Raw genomic sequence first — 26,633 nt, 5'->3', positions numbered from 1 at the left:
TGAATACTTTTGAAGTGGAGACATGAAATTTTCATTATTTGTTTTGATAAACGGAATATCCACCTAATATTGAATCAAAAAGTACAAAGTAAAGTGTTTGTCTGCTTAGATGTATTGTAGTTTTGCATAACAAAACCCAATAGACCCAAATATACCAGTCGGATTATCCTATACTTGTCTGAGACACAAAATGAGGGCAAATTTACATTCTTATTTAGAATCAATGTAAAATTAAATTGCTTTGGTTAAGTTTCAGTGGCTTGAATATTGTTTTATATTTTGCTGACTGTCAGTGCCACCTATATTGTACGACAAGCCAAAACAGTCTGAATTTTGGTTCAGCTAAAATGTGTACAAAATAACAACCTTATCAGCCGATGTTCAGACAACAATTCGGAGATTTATAAGACTCTTCACTGAGAGGGACTTGGAATTAATTAGTTAGGAGTCCGAAAAAACATTTATTATTGGATATCATTATGTGTTCCTCAGTGTCAAAGGCACATGTGGCATATAGTGTCTGAATGTTTTGGTTCCCAAAACATACTTTCAAAGGGTCTTCTTACAGATTTTGTCGGTATTGACCATATCGACATTTCGTACATAGGAATCAGGGGGCTGGCGAGATTAACCGATATAAAGACCATGTATAATATTAGCGAATTATTTTTGCCAGAAGTAAGGATTTAGGAAAGTTCTTACTTTCTCACAATGGAAATACTATTCTACGGCCTCGGCAACATTTTTTTTGCAAAAATAATCTGTTTACCTTGAAAGATGTGAATAATTTCACACCTTCGGTATCGAGCCACGGAAGCGGCAGTGTAGAATAAAAGATAAAATTTCAAAAATAAAGTAAACTTTGAGGATATTTTTGCTACATCTTAATTACAACAATGTTTAATAATAATCTGCAATACTTTTTTTATTCAATTTCTTTGTTTAAAACTTGAAAAAAGGATAATCTAAACACTACCGCCATGTAGCGTAATGGCCGATACCCCCCTCACCGTAAAACTGGGAACGGGCATTTATTGGTGGTTAATACCGGAAAACGGGATTTTATCCATGATGTCGATATCGAGAATACTTTTTTAAGTGAACATGACAAATTATATATTGATCAGAATTTCATGTTTCATAATTATCTTTTGAGTTATAGTACCTGGCTAGTACTTGATCCTAGGAACTATTGAGATAATCTTTTATATATGGCCAATATCTCAACTGGATTAGACTGCCCGTCACAAATATTAAACAACCGTTAACCTGACGGTCCAGTTATTTCGACTAGTTTGAATCTTTTATCACATGTAGCATTGTCAAGCATTTGCAGGGATATGTCATTTTACATCGAAAATCCACTTTGTTTCGAACAGAACTACTGAAAATTGTGGTATTAGTTAGTTTTTCTTCTCTAATCCTCAAGACTTCAAAGTAAAAAAAAAATATGTTTAGCAAGTTGATACTCACTTTTGCTTTTCCATTTTGCCATTTCTTTGGTTTCTTTCCTTTTTATCAATTGTGGTATTTTTCTGACAGTCCCACATGAATTCGATCGTTGTCCAATTATAATATACAGACAACAAATCTTGTACATGTGATACGCCAGATTTTTCAACATCTCGACAGCTTTGATACTGAAGGCCATTTTTCGTAGGTGATTACTCCTAATGTTGAGCTTTAGGTGCCGTTATTTCTACTCAGATCCAATTTCTTTACAACACTTGTTATCTCTGCCAACTCATTCCAAAGATTATTGTCTGTAAACTTGTATATTTTTCCAATTCAATTTCACACAATTTACATTTATGCAGGCCGCCATTTTTCATGCGTCTACTGATCTAGATTAAAAACCTCTACCATACAGTTAAACTTTTATTTTTGGCAGCAGCAATTACGGACAGTCGGCGGGTAAAATGAAAATAAAAGTACTGAAAATGACTTTTATTTTTATTTTGTTTTGTCAAAAAATAGGGTCGGCGCTCCCGTAAACCAGAAAATTAAAAAATGCTGGCCTAGAGGCCATATTTTTCAATGGATCTTCATGAAAATTGATCTGAATTTTCACCTTGATGATATCTAGGTAAAGTTCAAAACAGAGTCACGTACCTTTGAAAACTAGGTCAATAGGTCAGATAATAGAAAAACCTTGATCTTCATGAAAATTGGTCAGAATTTTTATCTTGATAATATCTAAGTCAAGTTCAAAACTGGGTCACTATGTCACTATGTCAAATAATAGAAAAAACGACGTCATACTCAAAACTGGGTCATGTGAGAAGAGGTGAGCGATTCAGGACCATCATGGACCTCTTGTTATACCTTATTAGCTCACCTGAGCAATGCTCGGATGAGTTTTTCTGATCGCTCGATGTCTGTCGTCTGTCGACATTTGGCTTGTGTATGCGATAGAGGCTGTATTTTTCAACTGATCTTCATGATATTTGGTCAGAATGATTACCTTGATGAAATCTAGGCCGAGTTCGAAAATGGGTCATCTGGGGTCAAAAACTAGGTCACTAGGTCAAATCAAAGAAAAACCTTGTGTATGCGATAGAGGCTGTATTTTTCAATTAATCTTCATGAATTTTAGTCAGAATGATAACCTTGATGAAATCTAGGCCGAGTTTGAAAATGGGTCATCTGGGATCAAAAACTAGGTCACTAGGTCAAATGAAAGAAAAACCCTGTGTATGCGATAGAGGCTGTATTTTTCAATTAATCTTCATGAATTTTGGTCAGAATGATAACCTTGATAAAATCTAGGTCGGGTTTGAAAATGGGTCATCTGGGGTCAAATCAAAGAAAATGCTTGTATATGCGATAGAGGCTGTATTTTTCGATTGATCTTCCCGAAATTAAGTCAAAATAATAACCTTAATGAAATCTAGGCCGAGATTGAAAATGGGTCATTTTGGATCAAAAAGTAGGTCACTAGGTCAAATCAAAGAAAAACCTTGTGTATGCGATAAATGCTATATTTTTCAATTGATCTTCATGAAATTTGGTCAGAATGATTGCATTGATAAAATATTAGTTAAGTTTGAATATGGGTCATATGCGGTCAAAAACTAGGTCACTAGGTCAAATCAAAGAAAAACTTTGTGTATGCAATAGAAGCTGTATTTTTCAATAAATCTTCATGAAATTATGTCTGAATAATAGCCTTGATGAAATCTAGATCAAGTTTGAATATGGGTCATCTTGGATCAAAAAGTAGGTCACTAGGTCAAATCAAAGAAAAAACTTGTGTACGCTATAGAGGCTGTATTTTTCAACTGATCTTCATGAAATTTGGTCAAAATGATTGCCTTGATAAAATCTACGTTGAGTTTGATTATGGGTCATCTGGGGTCAGAAAGTAGGTCACTAGGTCAAATCAAAGAAACACCTTGTGTATGTGATAGAGGCTGTATTTTTCAACTGATCTTCATGAAATTTTGTCAGAATGATAGCCTTGGTGAAATTTGGGTCAAGTTTGAATATGGATAAGCTGGGTTTAAAAACTAGGTCACTAGGTTAAATAATGGAAAAACCTTGTGTATGCAATAGGGGCTGCATTTTACACTGGATTTCATATTTGTTCAGAATGGTTGCCTTGATGAAATCTAGGTCTAGGCATAGGAAATAGAGATCAATATAATTGCACCTTACTAATCCTACCAGGTGTTCTGTATTACAAAAGTGATTCTCATGTGACATTTTGATACAAGCAAAACTGTATTATCTGCACTATAAAATACTTACAAGTATTTCATTTTATTATCGGCTTGTTAAAAGTTATTTTTTCACCATAAGTAAGTTGACAAAATCATAGGAACCAGGTTTTGAGGGGTAAATCAAATACATATGAATAAATCCTAAATGTTTTTGTTGTGCAAAAAAGTATCATAATGTGTCTTAAACCGTTTTCATTTTCCACTCATTTGTGTAATTGCAAGGGAAGTAAACTAATAGATATCTCTGCTTATAAGTACTAGCCCAAGGCAAGAGTTGTCATTCTTTGTGGATCACAACTTTAAATTAAATATTTAAACTTCTGTAACTGATATTAACAAAACTATCATAAATTTCACATTTGTGAAACCATTTTTGGTTATGTCAAGGACTTGGAAATCGATATCTAGACTTAATTTAATGTGTTTCTATCATTGAAAATTTTAGGGTCTATCTCTACTAGGTCAAGTTCGAATATGGGTAGTCTGGGGTCAAAAACTAGGTCACTAGGTCAAATCAAAGAAAAACCTTCTGTTTGCGATAGAGGCTGTATTTTTCAATTGATCTTCTTGAAATTTGGTCAGAATGATAGCCTTGATGAATTCTAGGTTAAGTTTGAATATGGGTCATCTGGGGTCAAAAACTAGGTCACTAGGTCAGATCAAAGAAAATACTTGTTTATACTCGAGATTTTTTGCTCCAATTTTAATGATAATTGGTCAGAATATTTTTTCCATGAAATCATTATGTCAAACATGTTTACACTGTTATGGTGTGTTTCTCAGGTGAGCGACCTAGGGCCATCTTGGCCCGCTTGTATGGAATATATCGAGGGGTGAATGCGACAAAGTGCTTAGTGCATTTCATGAAATTTTACAGGAGAAGGAAAAAACATTCCTGTTGCTTTATAATTCTGGCAGCTGTTGTAATATTTTTAAATCTGATTGAAAACAACTTTATTTTTTTAAATCTAGTGGAATTTTTAAAGAAATGTCTGACAGAAAAGAAATTTTAATCAAAATGTCACTTAGAACCTTTTCGCACTCCAAATAGATACAAAATTGCAAAAAGGTAAGCGCGACAAAATTCTAAGTGATTTTATATTTTATTATTGAAGGGACATAAAATTCATCATTTTGTACCCAGTTTTTTGTGGTGTTTGAAATCATGCAATAAAATGAACCTTACTAAAACCATGTCACTTAAAACTTTTTCACAGTCATTTTTGTTTACTGTTATAAAATTTTGTGACTTCGAAAAGAGTCTAAGTGGCATTATAAGTAAGCCCTTAAAATGTATAGGTCATCCAAAGTTTTTGTTTTTGAGCTTATTTTTTCTTTAGAAGGAAATATTTTTCATGTATCTAGTAAAACAACATGGTGTTTTATGGCTGGACACAAGAAGTGGGCCCTTTAATTTCTTTCACAGTAATCAAAAGTAGTGTTCACTGTACAGAGCATAGCATAACAAATGAAACTGCTTTATCTGCTGATTATCTTTTCAATAATACATGAAAATATTTATCACACTAAGAAACAACACATAATTGTTTTCCATTTTATTTATTTAAAGCTTTCAAACTTCAGTAATTTCTCAGACTCACAATTACACTGAACAAAAATGGCTAGCCATTCACAATGTATCTTTATAAATTATATTCTTTGGCTTAGTTAGTGTATCAGTTTTAAGAGAATTATAAAAACTGTATTTCAGACATGATATTTTCCTCAGAGTAAAAAATTCATTTTAATATGACTAGCAACGCATTAATCATCACAACGTTATTATGTTAACGTCATGTCAACATGATATTTAGCACCATGTATGCATCTAGAAATAGTGCTTTCAAATTTGATTCAGTATTTTACTTAATAGCATTTTTAAAACGAAATGTAACACTGCAGAACTGTCTAGATTAATTTACGCACATACTAATCTGGTATATTCGCTTTACAGAAACATTTGCCATCATTTTCGCCCAAATTGAACTGTTCCGCAAGACGTATAACAATTTCCAGTCCTGGTGTGTATAAACAAAGGAGTGTGATGACATGCCATGCATACACGAGGAAACAGTTCCATAATATTGATCTAAATTTTACGACAAAGACATATTATAAAGGAAATTTTCTATAGCAAAATTATTTATACAATCTGGCAGTTATAATCATTCGAAATAATTTCACTTGAGCTGCGCCCTCGTGAAATTATTACACCTGATGTATAACCACCTATCATGCATAAATAATGTTAAAGCACTGCTTTGGTGTGAATTATTTCTTAATTACTGTATCACTAGAATTAAATATTTCTAGAAATATTTACAAATGTTGGACAGCTGGTATTGTTCAGTATAATGCTTTGATTCAGTAAAACAGTTCTCTTTCAATAGCAAAATGTTTTTTTCCTGTAAAAAAAAATGTTTACAATAAATAAAGTTTAAATCATCATGCATTTTCCTATTCTGTACTTTGATTAATGTTGAGTACAGAAAACAGTGTTTCAATTTATTTTTTGCCCAATGAAGCTTCAATACTTTAATTATTGAGAAATATACATATAAGTTGGAAAGCTTGTTTCAAGATCAAGCCTCTCAAAACAGTATAATTAAATAACTTAACCTGACTAAATAATCTATTATAAGAGTTAAAGTCTCAGTTACACTACACCTGCATATAGCCTTAACGGATGTTTAACGTATAACAAAATTTTCAATCAGTTCATGTCCATTCGCATGTGTTTCTTTTCCGTTACTCATGCGGCACCTGCCCTCCTTGTTCTGCAAAATTCGTTCCATCCCGTGGAAGGTTTTGAGCATGTTCAAAATTTAGAATGTACACCACCGGACAAACTTGTCCGTTAGATGTACGGTAGCAATGCGCTGATATGCGTTTTGTTCGTTACTCGTGCGTTCCCTATTCTGAACTTGACCGGTTCGCCTCCGTTCTTGTCAGGTTCGCATTCGTTCTTGTCCGGTGGACCTGATTCACGGCTGGACTACTACCGGATGATGCAACAGATGTAACGTATGTTCAACGGACAATAACTGACAAGAACGTTTTGTCAGTTTCTCATGCGCTGCGCTTCTGTTTTACACGGTACAAGTCTGTTACTAGTACGGTGGTATCCGTTAATTGAACGTTGTTCGTCCTGTATATATGCGTAAATCTTGCGGTCATTGTGCGTAAATCTTGTGTTCCTAATAATTTGCTGAAAGCCATGGTCATGCAGTCATTTCAGTTTCATCATTATAGCAGTTACTGTAATGACTGTGTTAAATGTCATTGAACACTACTGATGTAAAAGTTGTATTATACTGTACTGTTTGTAATCTGAAAACTAAATTTATGAATACTTTTTAAACAAGTACACAGATTTTCCTAAAAAAACCTATGTTTTTCTTACCCGTCTCTAGATTTGCCATGGTAATAAGGCTTTTGCCATGGAATTCCATGGAGTTCCATGGCAATATGGATGGAAATCCGTGGAATATTGAAATATTCAATGGACATTGAATGGAACAGTAAGTTTGCCATGGATTTCCACGGATTACAGCTGAAATATTGATCAATTTCCACGGAAACAGGAGCTTTTGCCATGGAAAGTTGGACTTAGTAAAATTTTGGAATGGAAAATAGCATAGAAAATAACTTAGAAAATTTTTGTGATGGAAATTGATGGGAACTGTGGACTTAGAATTTTTGGGAGGTATTTCTTGTGAACATAGAATATTTTAATGGATTAGTATGTTTTATGACCAATAACTACAACTAATTTAATTAGATAGGTAAAACAACCAATGGAATTACAGTAAAACCTGTCTTAAGAAGCCAGCCACGGCAGTAGGAAAAAGTGGCTGCTTATGGCAGATTGCTGCTTCCTGCAGGTAATTTATAGCATGAATGACCATTTTGGGAAATGAGACAATGGCTGCCTAAGACAGGTTGGCTGCTTAATAGAGATGACTGCTAAAGCAGGTTTTACTGTAAAAAATTTATTGTAATGCAACTTGTGTTATAAACTCACCTTGCAGATAGATTTATTTTGAACTAATCTTTAAAAATTTATTGAAATATCATGACTTTTTCTCCTAGAATAACACCAAAAAGAACAGCACTAACAGTAGTTACAAATATAATATTACAATTCTTCACACCAAAATTCATTAAAAGTTACCTGGCCAGGGGATTCTTAATTAATCAAGTAATAAATTATTTGGTTCTTTTAATCTTCTGTAGTGTACCTGTTGCTTGTCTCACAACAGGAGATTATCCCAGACTGCATGATAAGATCTTGTCTGCTTTATATTTAGAAACTCATAACAAGAGATCAACCAATGAAAATAAAGTCTGTGAACTACTTCTGGGGGCTGTAAATGTACCTCAAAAAGTAATCCTTAACTTTTTTCTGTTTAATATCAGGGTAAACTTCAAAAATAATGAGTATGTAAATGGAATAAAATCAACCTGTGGTACAAAAATATTTTTAACATCCTAGATATATCCTCCAATAGCTGATTGTAAATGACACATTTGCCCAAGAATATCAAAATTTCAAATCTACACAGGAAGTTCTTTGTTTGAGAACAGGATGGAGTTATTTTACTGTGTTTACATGCAGCTTGGAAGTTAACAATAACTAAAAGAACACACCAGGTGAGTTCATAAAATTTATTCATGATTTTCCAACAGCAATGCAGAGTACCTATAGCAAAGTAACAAAACTAGTAAATGGATTCAAACTGGAAGCAGGTGGCTTAGCTTTTATTTTGTTATGCAACAAATGATTTTGCTTCATATATATTTTTGTTCTTTTATTTAACAGCTTTTGTTTTGCAAAGTTCTATTAAGCAGCTGCAATTTCTAGTTTATCATGCTTTTAATTTACTAAAAGGAAAATTAGACACTTTTTAAATGAAATTATTCACTGGGGTCAACAAAATTTAAGCCAGTAGAGTTATCTCCACAGGTGGCACTGCTGTATTACAGGGTAAACAATGCTACCAGTCAGCTGACCACTGTTTACGAAGTAAATTCAGAGAAATTTCAATTATAATATGTGTTTTTAACCTGTTATTAAATGGTTTATTGGTGTTGCACACATTTATGTTAAGGTAATGAAAATTATGTTTTTAGTAGAAAGAAATGTTAATGGATTATTTACTTGTTATTAATCGCTGATTTTGCACTTTATTGAAAGTGTTTAACATTGTTTTGAAAATTTAGTAATAATACACATATTAAGCTATTTGTTATTTAGGTACAGTATTACTTTTTCTTTTGAATTCTGATATATTCAACTTCCTATTTGTTTTCAATATTAATATGATTTTTAAATTTACAAAAAAAAAGATAGAATCTTTCAGTGAAGTTGATGTCTGGTCCCTTGGCTCCAACATTAATTTATTAAGGAGCCTACTTATGAAAATCTATGTCTTAAACATTTAAATATAAACTGGAATGTACAAGTAAATGAAAATTGGTTATAATTAATGTACAGATGTATGTGTTCATTTAAGAGGAGTCTTACAGAATACTAGTACATAAATATATTATATTTATGATGTTCAGGGAGATTATTTTAGAAAAAGATATTTTTGTTAATGTAATATCAAACTTTCCATGAAATTAAATAAAATAAAAAGTTAACATTACACACTTAAATTGTATTACAAAATTTGTATGTTTTAAATGTGTGCCAAAATTCAAAAACAATTTTTTATATAATCTTATCCAAGGGTAAAGTTAGAAATTTTGTTGAATGTGCAGGTATTTATGCTGATTAATATGTAACCCTCAATTTGCAACATCTGGAAGATTTTAGCTGCTGATGAGATATTTTTGGCCCCATTATTCATCATGATGTATAGTTTTAATTTCAGGTCATTGACATACCTAATAAATAATAAACCAACATTTTCTATGGACATCTAGGTTTTAAACTATATATATCTGTTTTTCAGGAGTATATAAACAACATACATGAATGAATGAATGGAGATAATTCAGTTTAGTGACCCAATGTATTGTGTTCAAAGGAGACTCCATCCAACAATTCAAAGACATGTAAGTAATTACTATAGTACTATAAATACATGTACACACTACCATTGTTCTATGTTTGATTGAAAGTGGGCAACTGACACTTTTCCCCGAACACAACTGAATGGATCAACTTTATAATTTCCAGCAGAACCCACGACAGGTTTTATAATTATCTCCCTTATATCAAGTCCAGACCAATATTTTATATAATGATTAAAAAAGTACCAAATTAAGTTATCACTTGGCAGTCAACACACATTGGTGTTAGTGCAGGTAACTAGTAGAATTTTAATTAGGTCACCATTTATACAATAATAGTAATGTGTAAGTTGAACCTATTGATCACTACCCCAAAACATTGAATATCTGTCTGCATGCCTTTTTGTATGGAACCTTATTCTACCTACATTTGAAATCAAATTGAAAAATACATTTTCTTGAAAATATAATAAGTAATGTTATTACTTGCTTAAATCTGCAGTATTGCCTGTATGATAAAGAAGCACTTCTTTGAATACCATTTAATTTTGAAATTATGAAGTAAGGACAAAACTAATGAAGAAACTGCTTTTATGGTTTAATTGGTTTAATATCTCTTGGTTTATTATTTCAACAGGTTAATGCAGTGTGGCAACTGATGGCAAATGATGGCTTTGTGGCAGTTAATGAAAACTGCATGGTATTTTAAACTGATGGTGGCCAACAGTGACGGAAAATTTCTCAACTAATAGTTACATTCAGTTGAAAATGTTGGCATATCTTATACCGACTATACTGCATTATGACTAACAGTGGAAAACATTGATATGCTACAATAACAGTGGAACTGAATAGAAACTGGTGACATTTTAGCTCCATATTGTTTGTACTATTTTCTGTCACCTAGTGAAGAAATGTCAAAATTAATAAGCAGTTTTGTTATACTACAGACTATAATGAAATTATAAATTAAGATGTGACATATATGATGGTTTCCGATTTTCATTTCAGTCCAGTTCTGTCACCAACAGGTTTCCATGGTATTTCCGCGGATTTCCACAGTTATTTGCTACGGCATGCCGTCCGAATACTCCACGGATTGCCATGGAATTTTGCTGGTTTCCACGGACATCTGTGGTGTACCACGGAAAGCTGTGGATTTCCATGGAAAGCCATGGATTTCCACGGAACTCTGTGGCATTCCATTGAAATCCATGGAACTCCACGGATTTTTCCCCCGTATTTTTGTTTCATAAAATAATGATGTAAATTGGTAGTCCGAATACTCCATGGAATATTTTCCATGGATTTCCATAGAATTCCATGGCAAATCTAGAGACGGGTATCCAGAGCAGTAATCACCAGAAGCTCCGATATATGCATTCATTCACTGTTACTGGAGACATACAGAAAATGTGGTTAAGAAATTTCAAAAGACACCAGTCCTGACAAGGTTTAAGTTAACTGTGAAATGACAAAAAGATGAGCAATGAATCTAAATTCCAGGCCAAGATGAACTTATTCGTATATTCTTGTGATTCAATCATAATTATATACTATGAAAATGCTACAGTACAACTGTGATTCACATTAAACAAGAACTGTACAACTGTACAAACAGTCATAACTTGCCGACCAGTCACACATTAAACCGGAATCCACCTAAAAACCGGAATACGTCTGTATCATTTTAATTAGAGGTATTTTTGAAGGTTTTTTGATATAATTCAATCATATATATCATAAATAATTAACATATGAAAGTAAAATAAAATACGTTCACTCAGAACGATTTTATAAGAGATTGAAATTCGGCAACATTGCGAGAAATTATCATAACCGAAATACACCTGTATTTTATGAGTAAATGGTACTTTTGTACGGTTTATTGCAGAACTCATTTGTATATAATATAAATAATTTACAAAAGGAAAATAAATATGATGATTTGTCAGTTTCAGCATATTAGTTGTGTGCTAAATTACACAATAATTATTGTTCTTAGTATTCATATATTACAATGTAGTTATGTACTTTTTGTTTTGTGTGGTAGCAACACATAAAACATATGACATGCTGCTGGAATAAGAATAAGGTCATTGTATTTGGCAGGCTTCGTGGGATCAGATTCTCCCTAAGCTGTTGCAACAGAGTATACTGCTTGGATCAAAGGGTGTTTCATTTGTACACCTGACCCAAGAGGCAAGATTTACAACAGGTTAGTCAGAACTAGTGCAGTTGCACATATAGATATACTTTTTGAGTTCAAATAATTATATTTCACTAATGTATACTTTTCCCTGTCCTCATTAAATTTTAGATAAAAATTCTTGAGACAAATGTTTGAAATAAAAAAAAAAATAAGAAAATTTCATCTGAAGAACTTTAAATGCATTCTGTCACTTAGCACTTTTTCACAGTAAACAATACTTGGTTTACAGCCACATGTTTACTGTGAAAAGTAACAAGTGGAAAAAAAAGAAGAAGAAAAATCAACTGTTTGTCAAAATAAATAATAATCCTTTATACCAGATACTGATAATGATATCATACTTAAAAGAAACCAACTAAATGGCACAATTATTGAAAAATATTTGTCTCTTGGTACATATACTGAGTGCAAACTTGATATAGTTCGGTGCGAAAAAGCGCCAAGTGACGTAAGGCACTTAATAGCATTGTGTCGCATTCAAATGGTATATCATTTTCACTTAGCATTTTTTGACCATTTTGTTATAAATTCATTTAATGACTTGCTATAATCTTATATTTTTTATAGGACATGGGCAAGGTCATAAACAGTTGATATATATATATATATGAAAAAAAGTGATTTTTTCAAAAAATGTCACTTAGCACTGTCTCGCATTCACCCCTCGATGTTGTCTGTTTAAACTGAAGTCTACAGAAAACAATACACTAACTGATGCTGCTTGCCAGTAAGTCAACAGTACATAGTCATCAGTACATAGTTTCCTGCTCTATAACGGTTCAATATTTAAGAAATTTAATTCTGTAATCTGACTGGATGAAAACTGAATGAAAGAGTTTCATCTTCAACAGAATGACTATTGACACCTGAAATATGATCTATCAATTACCACATATCTAAATGAATTTGGATTTATTAAAAAATTTATTTTGATAATGATTCTAAGCAGTCAGCATAACAAAAAATTTATATTATACAGTTATTGACTTACGTTGAGATCAATATGTGTTTTTACGGACCTGTAAAAATAATATTGACCTGGGATAAGCCTATAATTGTTATATTATATGCCCTTTTTAAATGCATTCATCTGACTGGCCCATATTTCAAACATATAAGAAAAAATGATATCACAAGAGTCATTATCACTTTTGCAGGTCAATATCACTTTTTGCGGAGCCGCGTGTGCACTCATTTGGACCAATCAAATGAGCGCATTTGAGAAGGGTATATAATATTCAGTTTTATTTCTAAATTTTGGACTTATCAGCCTAGTACACATGTTGAATAATAAAGACCGGTTACAGTTATGTAGTAGCAATTTATATTTAAGGAGTCCTGTAACAACGAAAACTATTGCCCTAAGGCCTAAAGGGACGAGAGCAACACTTTTGCCTTCTTTGGCCAGCAATTAAGCCATTCAGTTAGCTTCTTTAAGAAATATTACATGCATCAGAAATAAATTTACCTAACTTTTTCACATTCTGGTTTTAGCCATTGAAATAATACGTTCACAACAGTAGTGCGTGTGGGTTTGAGATGAATTTATAAATTAAGAATGCATTTTGTTCAAAGTGACATTAATTTACCTGGGAACTAAATGATTTTCCATCAAAGCATGTTCATTTTTTGTGTGGACAGCCATTTCTTTTCCTGCCTTCTTTATCTGAAATATTCAAAGTTTATGATTAAGCTAAAAGATGAACAAATTATATGTTTTCTAGTACAGTCTGGTTACTGTCCTAGACACCAAAAGCAAAACCAATGGAAAATACTGTGGATAAAATTACAAATTCTGTAATCTGATTGGTTGAAAACTGAATGAAAGGGTTTCATCTCAAACAGAATGACTACTAACGCCTGAATTTAGTGAAATATGACCTATTACCACGTATCTAAATGAATTTAGATTTATTTCAGAAATGATTCTATGAGCAGCTGGCATGACAAAAAAATACATTTTTAGCCCACAATCATCAGATGGTGGGCTATTCAAATCACTCTGTGTCCGTGGTCCGTCATTCCGTCCGTCCGTCCGAGCCCACAAATAAACATTTGTTGGGACTATAGAGAACAATAGGTAACGGTAAATTCTATTCATTCCGTAGTGTTTATTGGGTACTTTTTGTAGCATATTGGGTACTTTTTAACAAAAGAAATACCCAATAAAGGTCCATCTGTAGAAACATCCGTCCGACCATCCGTTAACAATTACTCGTTATCGCATCTCCTCAGAAACTACTGGGGGGGATTTTGACCAAGCTTTGTCAGAATGATGTATTGGTACTCTAGTTGTGTCCCCCTGAAAATCAGACTGGTTCAACAATTATTGAGTGAGTTATGGCCCTTTGTTTATTTTTGAGTCGGCTAAACGATGAAATCGTTTTGACGAGTCCTTGCTATCCAGCGATTCTCTAAGTCTAAATGGACCAAATAACACAGTGAAGGGATGTAGTTCCATTAGATTTCTCAAACTTCAAACAGTTCACTGCATGAATGAAGTTAAGTTGTGTGAATTCCCTTTGCTATGACCAATATACGATGTAATCTGTCATATTTATGACTTGTAATTGTGCAATACTCGAATGTAACTCATTAAGCATAAATGTGCATTTTATGAATTGCGCAGGCTTACAAAGCTTGCGTAACATCCAGCGAAAGACAAAAAATAGTTCCACAGGGCTCCAGATAAGATGCGTATTAGCGTAAATTACGTATAGAAATAATGCAAATATGCATGTCTAATAATTTCTAAGCGTATAAAAATGTATATAAAATTACAGAAATGCACACAATGCTTTTTTAAAAACAAAATCTGAATCGTCTGGATGCATTAGGTAACATAGCCGATCCCGATCAGCCTTAATTCTCCCACATTGAACGTATACACGCATCGTATGATTTCTATAAACTTTGCGTGGGTTTTCTACCCTTTTTAAAAAAATTACAAATTGGCTTTTTTTACTGCCCCTCAAAACAGGGGTGGCAGCCCCCCACAGCTCCTATGCTCCTAAAGAGCTTATCATAAACAGTAATTAAAATTACTAAACTGGTTGGAGCAGACCTAAATTACCTTAGTCAAATCATTTTATTTTGTGTGAATATTTACAGCTTTACAGTATCTATATTCATGTTCAAACACACCTCACACTCTGTCACTTGAGGTAGAGCTATATCTGCCAATAATTTTCGAAGGTGATATGCACCCGAATCCAACTAAAAGCTCCGCACCCCACTACATTAACTCACTTACTGAATTCGCCCCTGGTCGCCGGCACAGGTGGCAGTAACGTACCTAGGATACAGTATGGGTCCATGAGCCATATGCCCTTAAATTTACTACAATTATAATGTTTTCTTAGGAAAAAAATGACAAAAAGCCATTTTGAAAAAATTTTTGCTAAAAAATAAAACAAGTAACTGTAGTGTTACATGTAAACGAAACATACCTCAAGATGTAATTTGTTAAATGTCCAGCGTTAAAACTGAATTGATCTACATGTACATTATGTTTGACGCTGCCGATAAACAACACTATCTCCGACCTAGTCTAAATAATGAGACCTCGGGTAGACCGATTTTACATTTTGATATTTTACGTTGTCTAGGCGGATATCGACAAATCAAAATAATATAACGATATTCAACTCTCGAGTACAATTAATTGGACTATCTCCGACCCATTGTAAAACAGTAGATATGATTGGACGATGTAGCTTATATTGCGTCACCAATAAATTCACAGGTGTATTACAAAATCACGTATCAGTTAGGCTAAGTTTTTCGTAATTTATAGCGGAAAATCAATGAAAAGCGCAAGATACATGGGTGCCGCCATTTTATTTTTGCACGTAGTTTTTGTCTTGAGACAAAAGATAAAAGTTAGGGGTGCCCTGAGGCACCCCTAGGAATAGTCCTAATTTTAGTCTTAATTTCACACATAGTGCGCATAAAGATTTTTCTTGAAACGCAGTTTTAACCTACCGTAGTTTTGCACTTAGGAAAAACAGACATAAGATTCTTTATGAAACGCACCCCAGGTCCATGTGCATTAATTTACTCTTTGTTGCTTCTGGCTAACTCGAGCAGAGGTGTCAAAATTTTTCGCACCTTCGACGATCAGAATGTATCGATTAATTTAAAATTTTCGCACGCCGTGAGAATTGTGTGATCTATTCCCCGACTGTCTTAAATGTTTGTTTGTCGGTATATTTGATCTGATAATGAGATTAATTATTGATGAAAGGTTAAAGTTTTATTGATCAAATATTGATCAATTACTGTTTACTTTAGATTAAAGAAAGTATGTTATTACTTATTACATCATAGATAACGTTGTTTTTTTTTAAATGCCACGCGTTTGTTATTATTACGGATCACAGTTTCCTCTGCAAGTGATCCCGATGACAAATGGTAAAATAAAACTTCAATTTTCTTCGTATGTTGGTCAATGTTCAGGTCGCTCGAAACCATGGATAACTCGAGCATTTTGCTCATCCTCTTGCGACTTCGAGCGAGCGGTGTTTCACTGTAAGTCTATGTAAACCATGTGACCCCCTGAGCGGGGCCATATTTGACCCTAGGGGAATAATTTGAACAATCTTAGTAGAGGACCACTAGATGATGTCACATACAAAATATCAAAGCCCTATGCCCTGTGGTTTTGAACAAGAGGTTTTTCAAACTTTTTCCCTATACAAGTCTGTATAAGCCATGTGACCTCCAGGGCGGGACCATATTTTATCCCATGGAAATAATTTGAACAATCTTAAGTAGAGGACTACTAGATGATGCTACACACCATATATCAAAGCCCTAGGCACTGTGGTTTTGGACAAGAAGATTTTCAAATTTTTTCCCTATATAAATATATGTAAATTATAAAAATAAACAAAGGGCCATAACTTACTCAAAAATTGTTAAACCAGTCTGATTTTCAGGGGGACACAACTAGGGTACCAATACATCATTCTGACAAAGTTTGATCAAAATCCCCCCAGTAGTTTCTGAGGAGAGAGATGCGATAACGAGAAATTGTTAACGTACGGACTAAGGACGCAGAGTGATTTGAATAGCCCACCATCTGATGATGGTGGGCTAATAATCAAGGAAAAACATCAGCCTCCATTGCCAAGGGATTAAACTCATGACCCCGTTATCCACAGAACTGCACTGACCCTACTAATCGAATTGTTGGCGGACCCCAGAGAGTACATAGAAAAAAAGACAAGTTACATTTTTTAACCAATTTTAAGAACTATCTACTTGATACTGCTGAAAGGGACTCATTATTTAGGTACTTTTTACCAGATATCTGTTACACATAATGATTTCTAAAATAAAAAATCTTTTAACAGTACTGTATATTGTCTTGAAACATAATCATATATTACATTTGTTTGAACTTAATATTACCAGTATAATATTTCTGGACGACCAAATTAGAAATAAACTACTGGACACTCATGGACAATCATAGAGTACTATACTTTTATTATAGTTTTTCTACATATCTGGTCTTGAAATATCATTAAAGTAATATGCTTCAATTGAGTATTTTAAAACATACTATGTAACTGATATAAAGTATGTAATAGTTAGTTCTTATTACCTTAACCAATATTAAGTTAAAATTTTAGATATAATGAACTAGTACTGGGTCTTTAATTATTTGCAATATTCATCCCAGATAGCAGACATGCGTTGGCCCAACGTTGGGCCAACGACTGGTATCCTACACTCATCGTTGGCCCTCCATTGGGCCAACAACTGATATCCTTCACTCATCGTTGGCCCTCCATTGGGCCAACAGCATTTTTTCGTCTATCACGGTTGGTCCAACGTTGGGCCAACTCTGTTTCTTTGTTGGCCAAAGGTGGATGCCAACGCTATCCCAACGATTACGTAATTAAAAAAGACTAAAACTAGCATTGTTTAATACATGTTTTATTTTCAAATAGTTGTGATTTTGTTAACATTTAACAAAAAGAATTCTAACATTTATTTAAAGTTTGTTTGCAATTTTCCTGAAGAAATATAACAGAATTATTTCAACACTACAACATGTAAAATATTGTTCCCAGTCTTTTATAAATCTAATATTTTTCTTATTGCAGTCACTAATTTAAATCCTACTAAAGTGAATTACTCTCTGTATATTAACTCATTATATATCCAGTTCTGTTTGTTTGTTTTCTTTTCTCACTGAAGTTGCAGCTTTTTATATTTTTATTTTTCCTGTGCACCACAGTGCTAGGCACTCCATTATTACTCCCTTGAACAGCACCCTGTAAAAAACAAAAATCATAATGTTGATTAAACCATCTACGTCAAATTGATAACAATAATAATGTATGAAATAAAGTTTTGTCTGTATTTAACCGAGAAAAATATGTTAGAATTAACAAGAAAATGAGTTATTTTATTTACAGAATTTAATACTCAACACAAATACCATCCGCCAGCTTTAGATATTAGTATTTAACATATGTTCAAGTATATGGTATATAACATGCATACAGGACATAAAAAGAAATTCTGTATAAGATTCCATAACTTTATCAAAAAATATTTTTAAAAAACTTCTACTTACAGTTTATAGCTGGAAGACCGGGTTTTTGTTAAACTAGACCTATCAATGTATAATAGTTTCCTTTACTTCACATGTTCTAAAAAGCTAGAAATCTGGCCTAGAGAGTAAAATTAACCACATTTTCTGGGATTTCTTACATAACTCGGGTTAACGAGAGTTCATGCTCTGGAATATTCAACAGATTAATTGTAAACATTTTATGATTGTATAAAATTAGATATTTGTTATAGAGTTAGTAAGTGTTTTTTTTATTCAATACTTTTTTCACAATTTTTTCAAGGTAGTAGATTTGAAATAGTTCAAAATATCATTACGGCTGCGGATAAGTTTTTAGTTTAATTAGCCCAAATTTAACTGATTACGAATTGGTGCAGAAAAGTGTTTAATAATTAATTAAATATTGCATGTTACAGCTACACAACCTGTGTATACCTGTGGGGGCTTGTGATAAAACAGTGACCTGTAAAACATACAATTATTATATTATTACAGGGGTTTTTTTTGCCCGATTTTATAGCCGTTATTCGGTCATGTTCCCAATTGAAAATAGTATCTTTTTTTCCCAATTCAAAGCAAAAAATTCCCAATTCAAAGCAAAAAAAATCAAGAAAAATCGATCAGTTTTACCGAGAAAAACAGCAAATATGTCTTTACTCCCGCATCTTGATTTGTAAATTTCCCGATGAAAAGTCGCTCGCCATCTTGAAATTTGAAAAAATACATCGGTATGAAAATAACCGATAATTTAGCGATAAAGTTATAAAAACTTATCCAGTTTACAATAAATCAATTATAAATGCAATGCCTAGTTATGTTTTCATAAATAATGTATTCAAAATGTTTGTATAAGGCCGAAATTTGAGTTCAAAGTGCCTGGCCGCAAGCGTCACTATACTCCGAAATTTCGAGTTGAAATTTAGACACAAAATACGTTCATTCAACTTAAATGATATTATTTATTTTGCATTTAGGGGTTATATTTGTCTAGCATTGAATTAAGATAATAAAAAGGAAGAGAAATAAGTTTAAATTACTAAATTTTTCTAGTTATATTGGAAAAACAACGGACAGCGACGCTCGCGGGCACCTGTTATGACTCGGAATTCGGATAACAACTTTTCGGATACGAACGTTCAAGCATACTTTATCCTGTTATGTGTGACGGCTTTCTAGCGTTTAATTTTCATTTTGAAGTTTAATGGTGAAATGTTATGCAATCATCGCCTTCTGTAGCACAGTGAAATATCCTAGTGACTTCTGTCAGCAGATAAAAATTGCTGGGAAAAAATGTTGAAAAATGATTGACTCAACTTCTTTCAGACTTACAGTCATTAAAACATTCAACTTTATATATTTGTGTAAGATGACTTAATTTCTCTTCGATTTATTATAGTTGTGCTTAATTCAGTGATTGTTTTTAAAAATCTGTTGTAGGACAATCTGATCCATCATTTATTTTTTATTTAATTCTAAAAGCCTTAATTATTAATCATTATCAAAAGCTTGTTAGTGTTAGTAACTTAGTTTGACGAAGAACCTATGTGCGGCTGCACGAAGTCGACTTAGCCAAGAGTCACTGGTCAGTCTGATGAGGATATGTATCCACAAAGTCATCAGTCGCTTACCAGGATTGACTTGTTGACTGTTTCAAGAATATGAAAGTCTGTGAAATTGATCTGTAAATCTTATCACACTGAGTTACAGTTAATTAAACATAAAGATCAGTAATTGTGTTCATTTTGGCTTTAACAAGAATGGATATTGAAATTTGTACTTTTTCCCAATTTGGCAAAAATGCCGCGAAAATTCCCAATCCCAGGGGTATGGGTCATGTTCCCAAAATGGTGAGAAAAAACCCTGTTATTACTTCTAATGGACCAACGTTGGGCCAACGATGTTTTCTCTGTATAAGTCTTTCCCTGAAAATCAATATCGGGCCAATGCAGAGATTTCTGTGACTGAAATTTAAAGTTGGTTCAACGTTGGCCCAACAGCTGTATTTACAATACTTATTAATCATTGTTGGGCCAACAGTGGCCCAACAACGATTATCCTTTGACGGTTTTCCGTCGTTGGCCCAATGACTTCATGTTTACAGGGATGTTTCAATTATGTGCAATTAATGTTAACACCAATCAACATTGTGGTAATTTAAAGATAATTCATGAATTTTCGTGTCATAAATTCAGCACAATCCTGTTATCACAGAAACATACATGAGTTAATGTTATTCAAGCATATTAAACATATCTTAAAAATAGTGCATTTTCTTTCAAACTGTTGAGTTATGAGTTAAAGGGCCATTAAATATTTACGTTCAGCTATTGAATGTGCATATATAAATGCAATATTGTTAAAACACCCCTTGAAAACAACAAAAACAGCAATTTTCCGCGAAGTGTGTTAGGCCAATGGGTACAAATTATGATGGAAATATATTGGTTAACAATATGTTTGTAGACTATAGTTAAGGCATATTGATTATGTTAATCCATTATATTTCCAAATTGTAATTTACAAGCAGTTTTAAGCTTGCATTAATTTTGCATCAAAATATTTCATAACATTTAGACTCATTAAGCTACAGTCACACATACAGATATGTACATGTGTTGAGGTATGGTGCGGATGGGATTGGTCTGTGGTGGGGGGGGGGATTTGTACGGAGCAGTGCGTCTTAGTACAGGAACAATGGGGAACAAACAAAACAATACAGGGCGCGAATAAGTACGGATAGGTATGGGGTACTACGTTGAATTACGTCTTACTGCACCTGGCAACTTCACCAGCACTTGGACGCGTCTGCGGTGAACTACATGTACATTGAACTACGCTTAAGTATGTGCAGCCTCGAACAACTATGTTCAGATACGGCAAAGTATGGATACCTTCATTTTATTATATTTAACAACGTATGAATAAGTTTCAACCAAGTTGGACTAAAATCACGCTTAAATGGCTACGGATCACTCAGACTTATGCGTGTTCAAAAGATGGAGAAACTTGCAAGTTTGGGATAAGTCTTGAATACGTTTTGACCAAGTGTTGGTACGGATTGATACGGATTACTACTTTGAGGTACAGCTCACGTACGGATCGATATGGATTACTACGTTTCTAGACGTAGCTATCCGCACCATATGTGTGACTGGGGTATTAAACAACATCAGTGATAACTTTTTTTAAAATTCTGGTTTTGCAAAAATATCCTATTATTCTAACCAAAGTCAGGTGTCACTTTTCAAGTCAGCCAATAATATAGGAAAAATATTTGAAAGTTATTAACAAAACGACCAAGCAGGCCAAGTAACCAGTTACAAATTTGACCTTGATTTCAATAAGGCAAGGATGAAAATGTAGCATATAGAGAGTTAATAATGTTTTTGTGCGACTTTACCAAATTTCTCCCCTATTAGGAAATATGGCATATAATACATTCACCAGATGTTTTAATGATCCAACCTTGTGATATTGGTTTCAACATTTGTTGACCCAGTTTCAAACTTTACAAAGAATTAATTATGGCCTCTTTTTCAGAACATGCCAAGATATACACTCCATTCCGGACGAAGTTGACAATCTATACAAACAATCAGCGTCTGATCAAACGAAGAAACAACTCCTTGCAGCAAAGAAGGATGTAGAGGATATAAAGAAAGCCAAAAAACAACTCCTCAGTGAGCTAAAGATACAAAAGCAGAGAGCAACTGATTCTATCATAAACTACAGAAAAGAACTGGAGGCTGAGCTCAAGAGACTTGAAACTGAATCAATAAAGGAAGTCAATGCACAACTTAATAGTATGGAAAGAGATCTGCAACGTGAAATAAAAGAATCAGAGCAACATATAAATGACATAGAACAGTCTGTTGCCGCACTGCAAAAGTCTAATGGAAACAGAAGCCAAGAATTTGTTTGTGTCAAAACTGCTCAGAAAAAAATTGTAACAGTTAAAAGTTCCACAAGCTCCTTTAAAATACCAACAGAAGTAAAAATAAGTTTTCCTGTCGATATGAAAATAAAAAACTACCTAAAACAATTAAAAATATTAGGACATGTGTCTTCAGAAGAAGCAACATACAAGCCAGGCACAGCATACAAAGTGAAACAGCAGAGAGATATTGATATTAAGCTTAAAGAAGACAACTCTGGATGTAATATATATGGATCCTGTTTTACCGAGGATGGTTCCTTGTTGCTTGCAGATCTTATCAACAGAAAGTTGAAACGTCTGGATCTTTCTACAGATACCATCATAGACCATCTAGATCTGGAGAAAAGACCTATTGCTGTATGTCTAACCAATAAACAAGAAGCTGCAGTAAGTCTTAACATCAGAACCATACAGTTTGTATCACTAGGAGACAAGATGACAACAACACAGAAGCTGAAGATGGATCATAAATGTGTTGGTTTGAGCTTCAATGATGGGAAATTGTTCATATCTGATGAAGGCAAAACAGTTTACATTCATGATATAAGCGGCACCATGTTACATAAAATTACAACTGACAAATCAGGCAACCCAATTTTCAGTAACAGTAAACATATTAGTGTGAGTACAAACAGAGACCGAGTGTATGTGGCTGATACAGTGAAAGGTGTGATAACTCTAGACATGCAGGGAAATTATCTATCAACATTTACTGATCCTGATTTAGTTCAGCCTCAAGGAGTATGTACAGATAAAAGAGGAAACATACTGGTCTGTGGGTATATTTCATCAAATATTGTCCACATAAGTGAGGATTCAAAAACAATGTTGGGTATCATCAAAACAGAACAAAATCCAACATCAGTCTGCTTTGATCCTCACCAGAACAGATTAGTTGTAACTCATTTTAACAGCAAGTATGTAAAAGTCTGTGAGTTGGAGTAAGATACATTTACATCACAACTAGAAACACTTTTTCTTACTTTTGTTGGACTTAAAAGGTAGATAAGATCCAAATTTAAAATTTAAAAACATGAACAATTACTTCATATAGTGTATGTAAACATAAAATTAACAAGTTTATGTGTATTAACAGAACTATCCATTAGGTTTAAAACAGTACAAACGTATATATATATATAAATCAAAGTATAAATGCAGGCGCATAGCTGCCTATACGCAGGTAGGCATGTACAATTAAATTGCCTAATCTGAAGCATTGAATCTATTTGGTTATAGTAAGGAGCATATATCATTTAACGGAGGATGTTGTACGTAACTCATAGTTAATATATTTAAATTTTTCAAAATATTCATTTAAATATATGCATCTTTGCCTTTGTATGTATGCCAATGTCGAGAGTTTTTCAGGACTGTGCGCCATACAAAGGCACGCCTCTGGGCTGTAATGTCCGCCATATGGCTTTGTGTTCACGGAGTACAAGCACATTAAATTCGGGTTGTTCAAAAATTAAGAGTTACCTAATAACCCTAGTAACTCGCTATTGCTTTAGATTTGAACAAATCAATAGACTGAAATGAAATAACGTTACTATATGCAACAGGATATCACAACAACTGTAAATCTCGTTCGGTCTTTAGCATCGTGTTCATATAAATCTGATCATGCAAACCATAATGCATAAAACTTTCTGAATCATTGAAAACAACGAGGGTTATCGTAGACTTATCATGAAAGAGGCAATATACAACAATAAATATGATTGTTTTGCGATTTCTAGAGCTAAAAGTCTAACATCTACAGTCCTGAATTAAATATATTTATGCGTTAAGAGCTCCAAATGTCTTGCTGAAAACTAAAATTGTGATTTTTGAGAAGGTCAATAAGAAAATATTGCAAACTAATTATGTTCTATAGTTCAAAAGTTGGATGTCATGAAGACGTTTCTGTCATTACCCGCAATGTGCTTCAAACCCTTAAACATTGATAAAAGGTCATCAGTGTGTCAGCTTTGGTTCAGTAGTACATAGCGAATATGTTATTATTCAAAATGATAACTCTTAATTCGAAGGATCAGAGCGAAAGTAATCTAAGTGAATATAAATAAAGAAACACAACATTTTCGATAACAGCCAGTGTGTTTAGAGATGAGACCATTTACTTTGTTCAAATAATAAGTCAATTTACATAGAAAAGGGATTAGAGTTTTGCTCTGTTTTGAAAGTGTATAAAGGCTCGATTCTATCATATGTACTGAAAAATATTTAAAATATAAAATAAAATGTCTCTTTAGTCTACATGCAGACCTGATGCATATTTTTTCACATGCGTGTAGGTCTCCTGAAAAATGTTTTGTATGAAATTTATTAAAAAGGAACAAGGTCACTGTATTTACATCAAATATACCCCAAAATGTGCCATTTGCCGTTTTCACTGAAAAAAAATTCAGGGGGAGGATACCCCCGTACACCACCCCTTCGTACTATGAATAAGGTCCTAGATACGCGCCTAAAATTTGTACTGTTAGGAAATGGGTGCCTTGATAAAGTTGGGTTACTGACCAAAATGGCAAAAGTAATATTCAGTGACAAATCAACTTCAGAATGCATTAAACATGAGAAATATACAAAACAACAATACACAATCTGTTTATCATCATTAATATTGACCTACAACCAATAAAACTGTAATTTGAAATTTGGAACGCACTTTTGACAGATCGCGAAAATGTGTGACAAATCATCCGTAACCCATATCAGAAAGCGAATTCAGACACAATATTTAGTCAACTGTAATGAATAAACCTTACTTAATTTATGTAAACCGGTAGTGGCCTCTGACATCCTCGAGAGTGGCTGCAATTTGTGTGTGTTTACGCATTTTCCCAAAGTCTATAAAACTTTGTTTACGAATATAGTGCCCGAACGACAATTCTAAACGGAAAGATTACCAAATGACAAAAAGGTATTTCGACAAAGATTTTGTTGCTAATAACAGATCTGTAATCGGTTTTCTTAACAATGTAGTAGTTAACTTTTAATTTGAGTTACGCCGTTGAGTTACGGAACTGTATTTTTGAAGTGTACGAATTCGGGGCAAATAACGCTTTCCGCAACCAATTCCAGGAACTCTCCACCACTAGAAACCTATAGAAAAACCATCTAGTTGAGGAGCGGAATTCATACGACAAAACCCTATAAATAGAGGTTAGAAACTTCATTTGGCGGTTCTGGTTCAAAATAGCGCAACCAATAGGTTAAACTTAAAAGTTCCACTAGGGTAGTTTAAACAGTATAGTCTAGTCCGCAACTGAAATTCCGTAACCAAGGTAAACAATGTCAAAGTTTAACGCCCATCATGGATTTATTATAGGCGCAACTGTTACATTCTAATTACGGCGCAACTGTTACATTCTAATTACGGCGCAACTGTTATATTTCTAGTTACGGCGCAACCATTTCGTATTACATGGTAATACACGGAATCTACGTAAATTTATGCGCAACCGTAACCGTTTGCGTAACTGTATGTATTTAAACGAAAAGGTACCCTTTCCGCGAAACGGAGTACATGGAGACGAATGTATTTGGACACCATCTACCAAGGGACGATAGTATGATTTATTAAAAGTCTTTGAATTAGAAGCTATTGGTTATTATTTAATAAACATTAAGAGTGTTCATATATTAAAATTCTCTTGGTTTGAAATATTCTGTGTTGTGTTCTTATCGGTCTTAATCTTGTATAAAAGGGCGTTACACCACCAAATCTTGTGTTTATCAAGATATAGCTCAGGGATATAAATGACAACAAACAAAGTTCAGCTTTTCACCTTTTTATTATAATATAAATCTTAAAAGTCATAATAAAGTGATCCTCATCAAAAGTCAACTCTGGTGCCATTCCAGAACGTAATAAGAGAGAGACGACTACACTACACTCCTCCCGTCCTTAAGGTTACACGTGGTGTCAGAAGTGGCGGATATCATTCTACAGGATATCTAGGACTCTCGTCTGCAAGAAAACAAGGACGTTATTGACAGTAACGACAAGACTTTGACTTTATAATACCCTAGTAAAAAAAAGGGGCATTTATCATTCAATAACAGAAGGTCAAAGGTCAAACCAGAACCCCCTGCTGGCAGGTAAAACAACGTCCGCTTTATTGAAAAGAAAGTATCTAAAAGATG

The 26,633-nt window shown here is 33.5% G+C and overlaps 1 protein-coding gene and 1 long non-coding RNA gene across 2 annotated transcripts in view; both read left to right on the top strand.

Moving 5' to 3' along the window:
* LOC123539276 (uncharacterized) overlaps positions 1-26,086 on the top strand; it is a 51,822-nt gene extending 25,736 nt beyond the window's left edge. Inside the window, exon 2 of the mRNA XM_053546833.1 lies at positions 22,085-26,086. Within this exon, the coding sequence (XP_053402808.1) occupies positions 22,085-23,426 (1,342 nt within the window). The 3' untranslated portion in view covers positions 23,427-26,086. The remainder of the gene's footprint in view (positions 1-22,084) is intronic.
* LOC123542136 (uncharacterized) lies at positions 7,664-11,086 on the top strand. The gene is made up of 3 exons (XR_008371526.1): positions 7,664-8,375; positions 9,683-9,785; positions 10,381-11,086. It is a non-coding gene; the product is annotated as an uncharacterized LOC123542136 (long non-coding RNA).
* Positions 26,087-26,633: the final 547 nt, after the last annotated feature.

The sequence above is a fragment of the Mercenaria mercenaria genome, chromosome 1 (assembly GCF_021730395.1).
Source record: "Mercenaria mercenaria strain notata chromosome 1, MADL_Memer_1, whole genome shotgun sequence".
In the NCBI taxonomy this organism is placed as follows: domain Eukaryota; kingdom Metazoa; phylum Mollusca; class Bivalvia; order Venerida; family Veneridae; genus Mercenaria; species Mercenaria mercenaria.
This window is presented reverse-complemented; position numbering and strand designations above follow the sequence as displayed.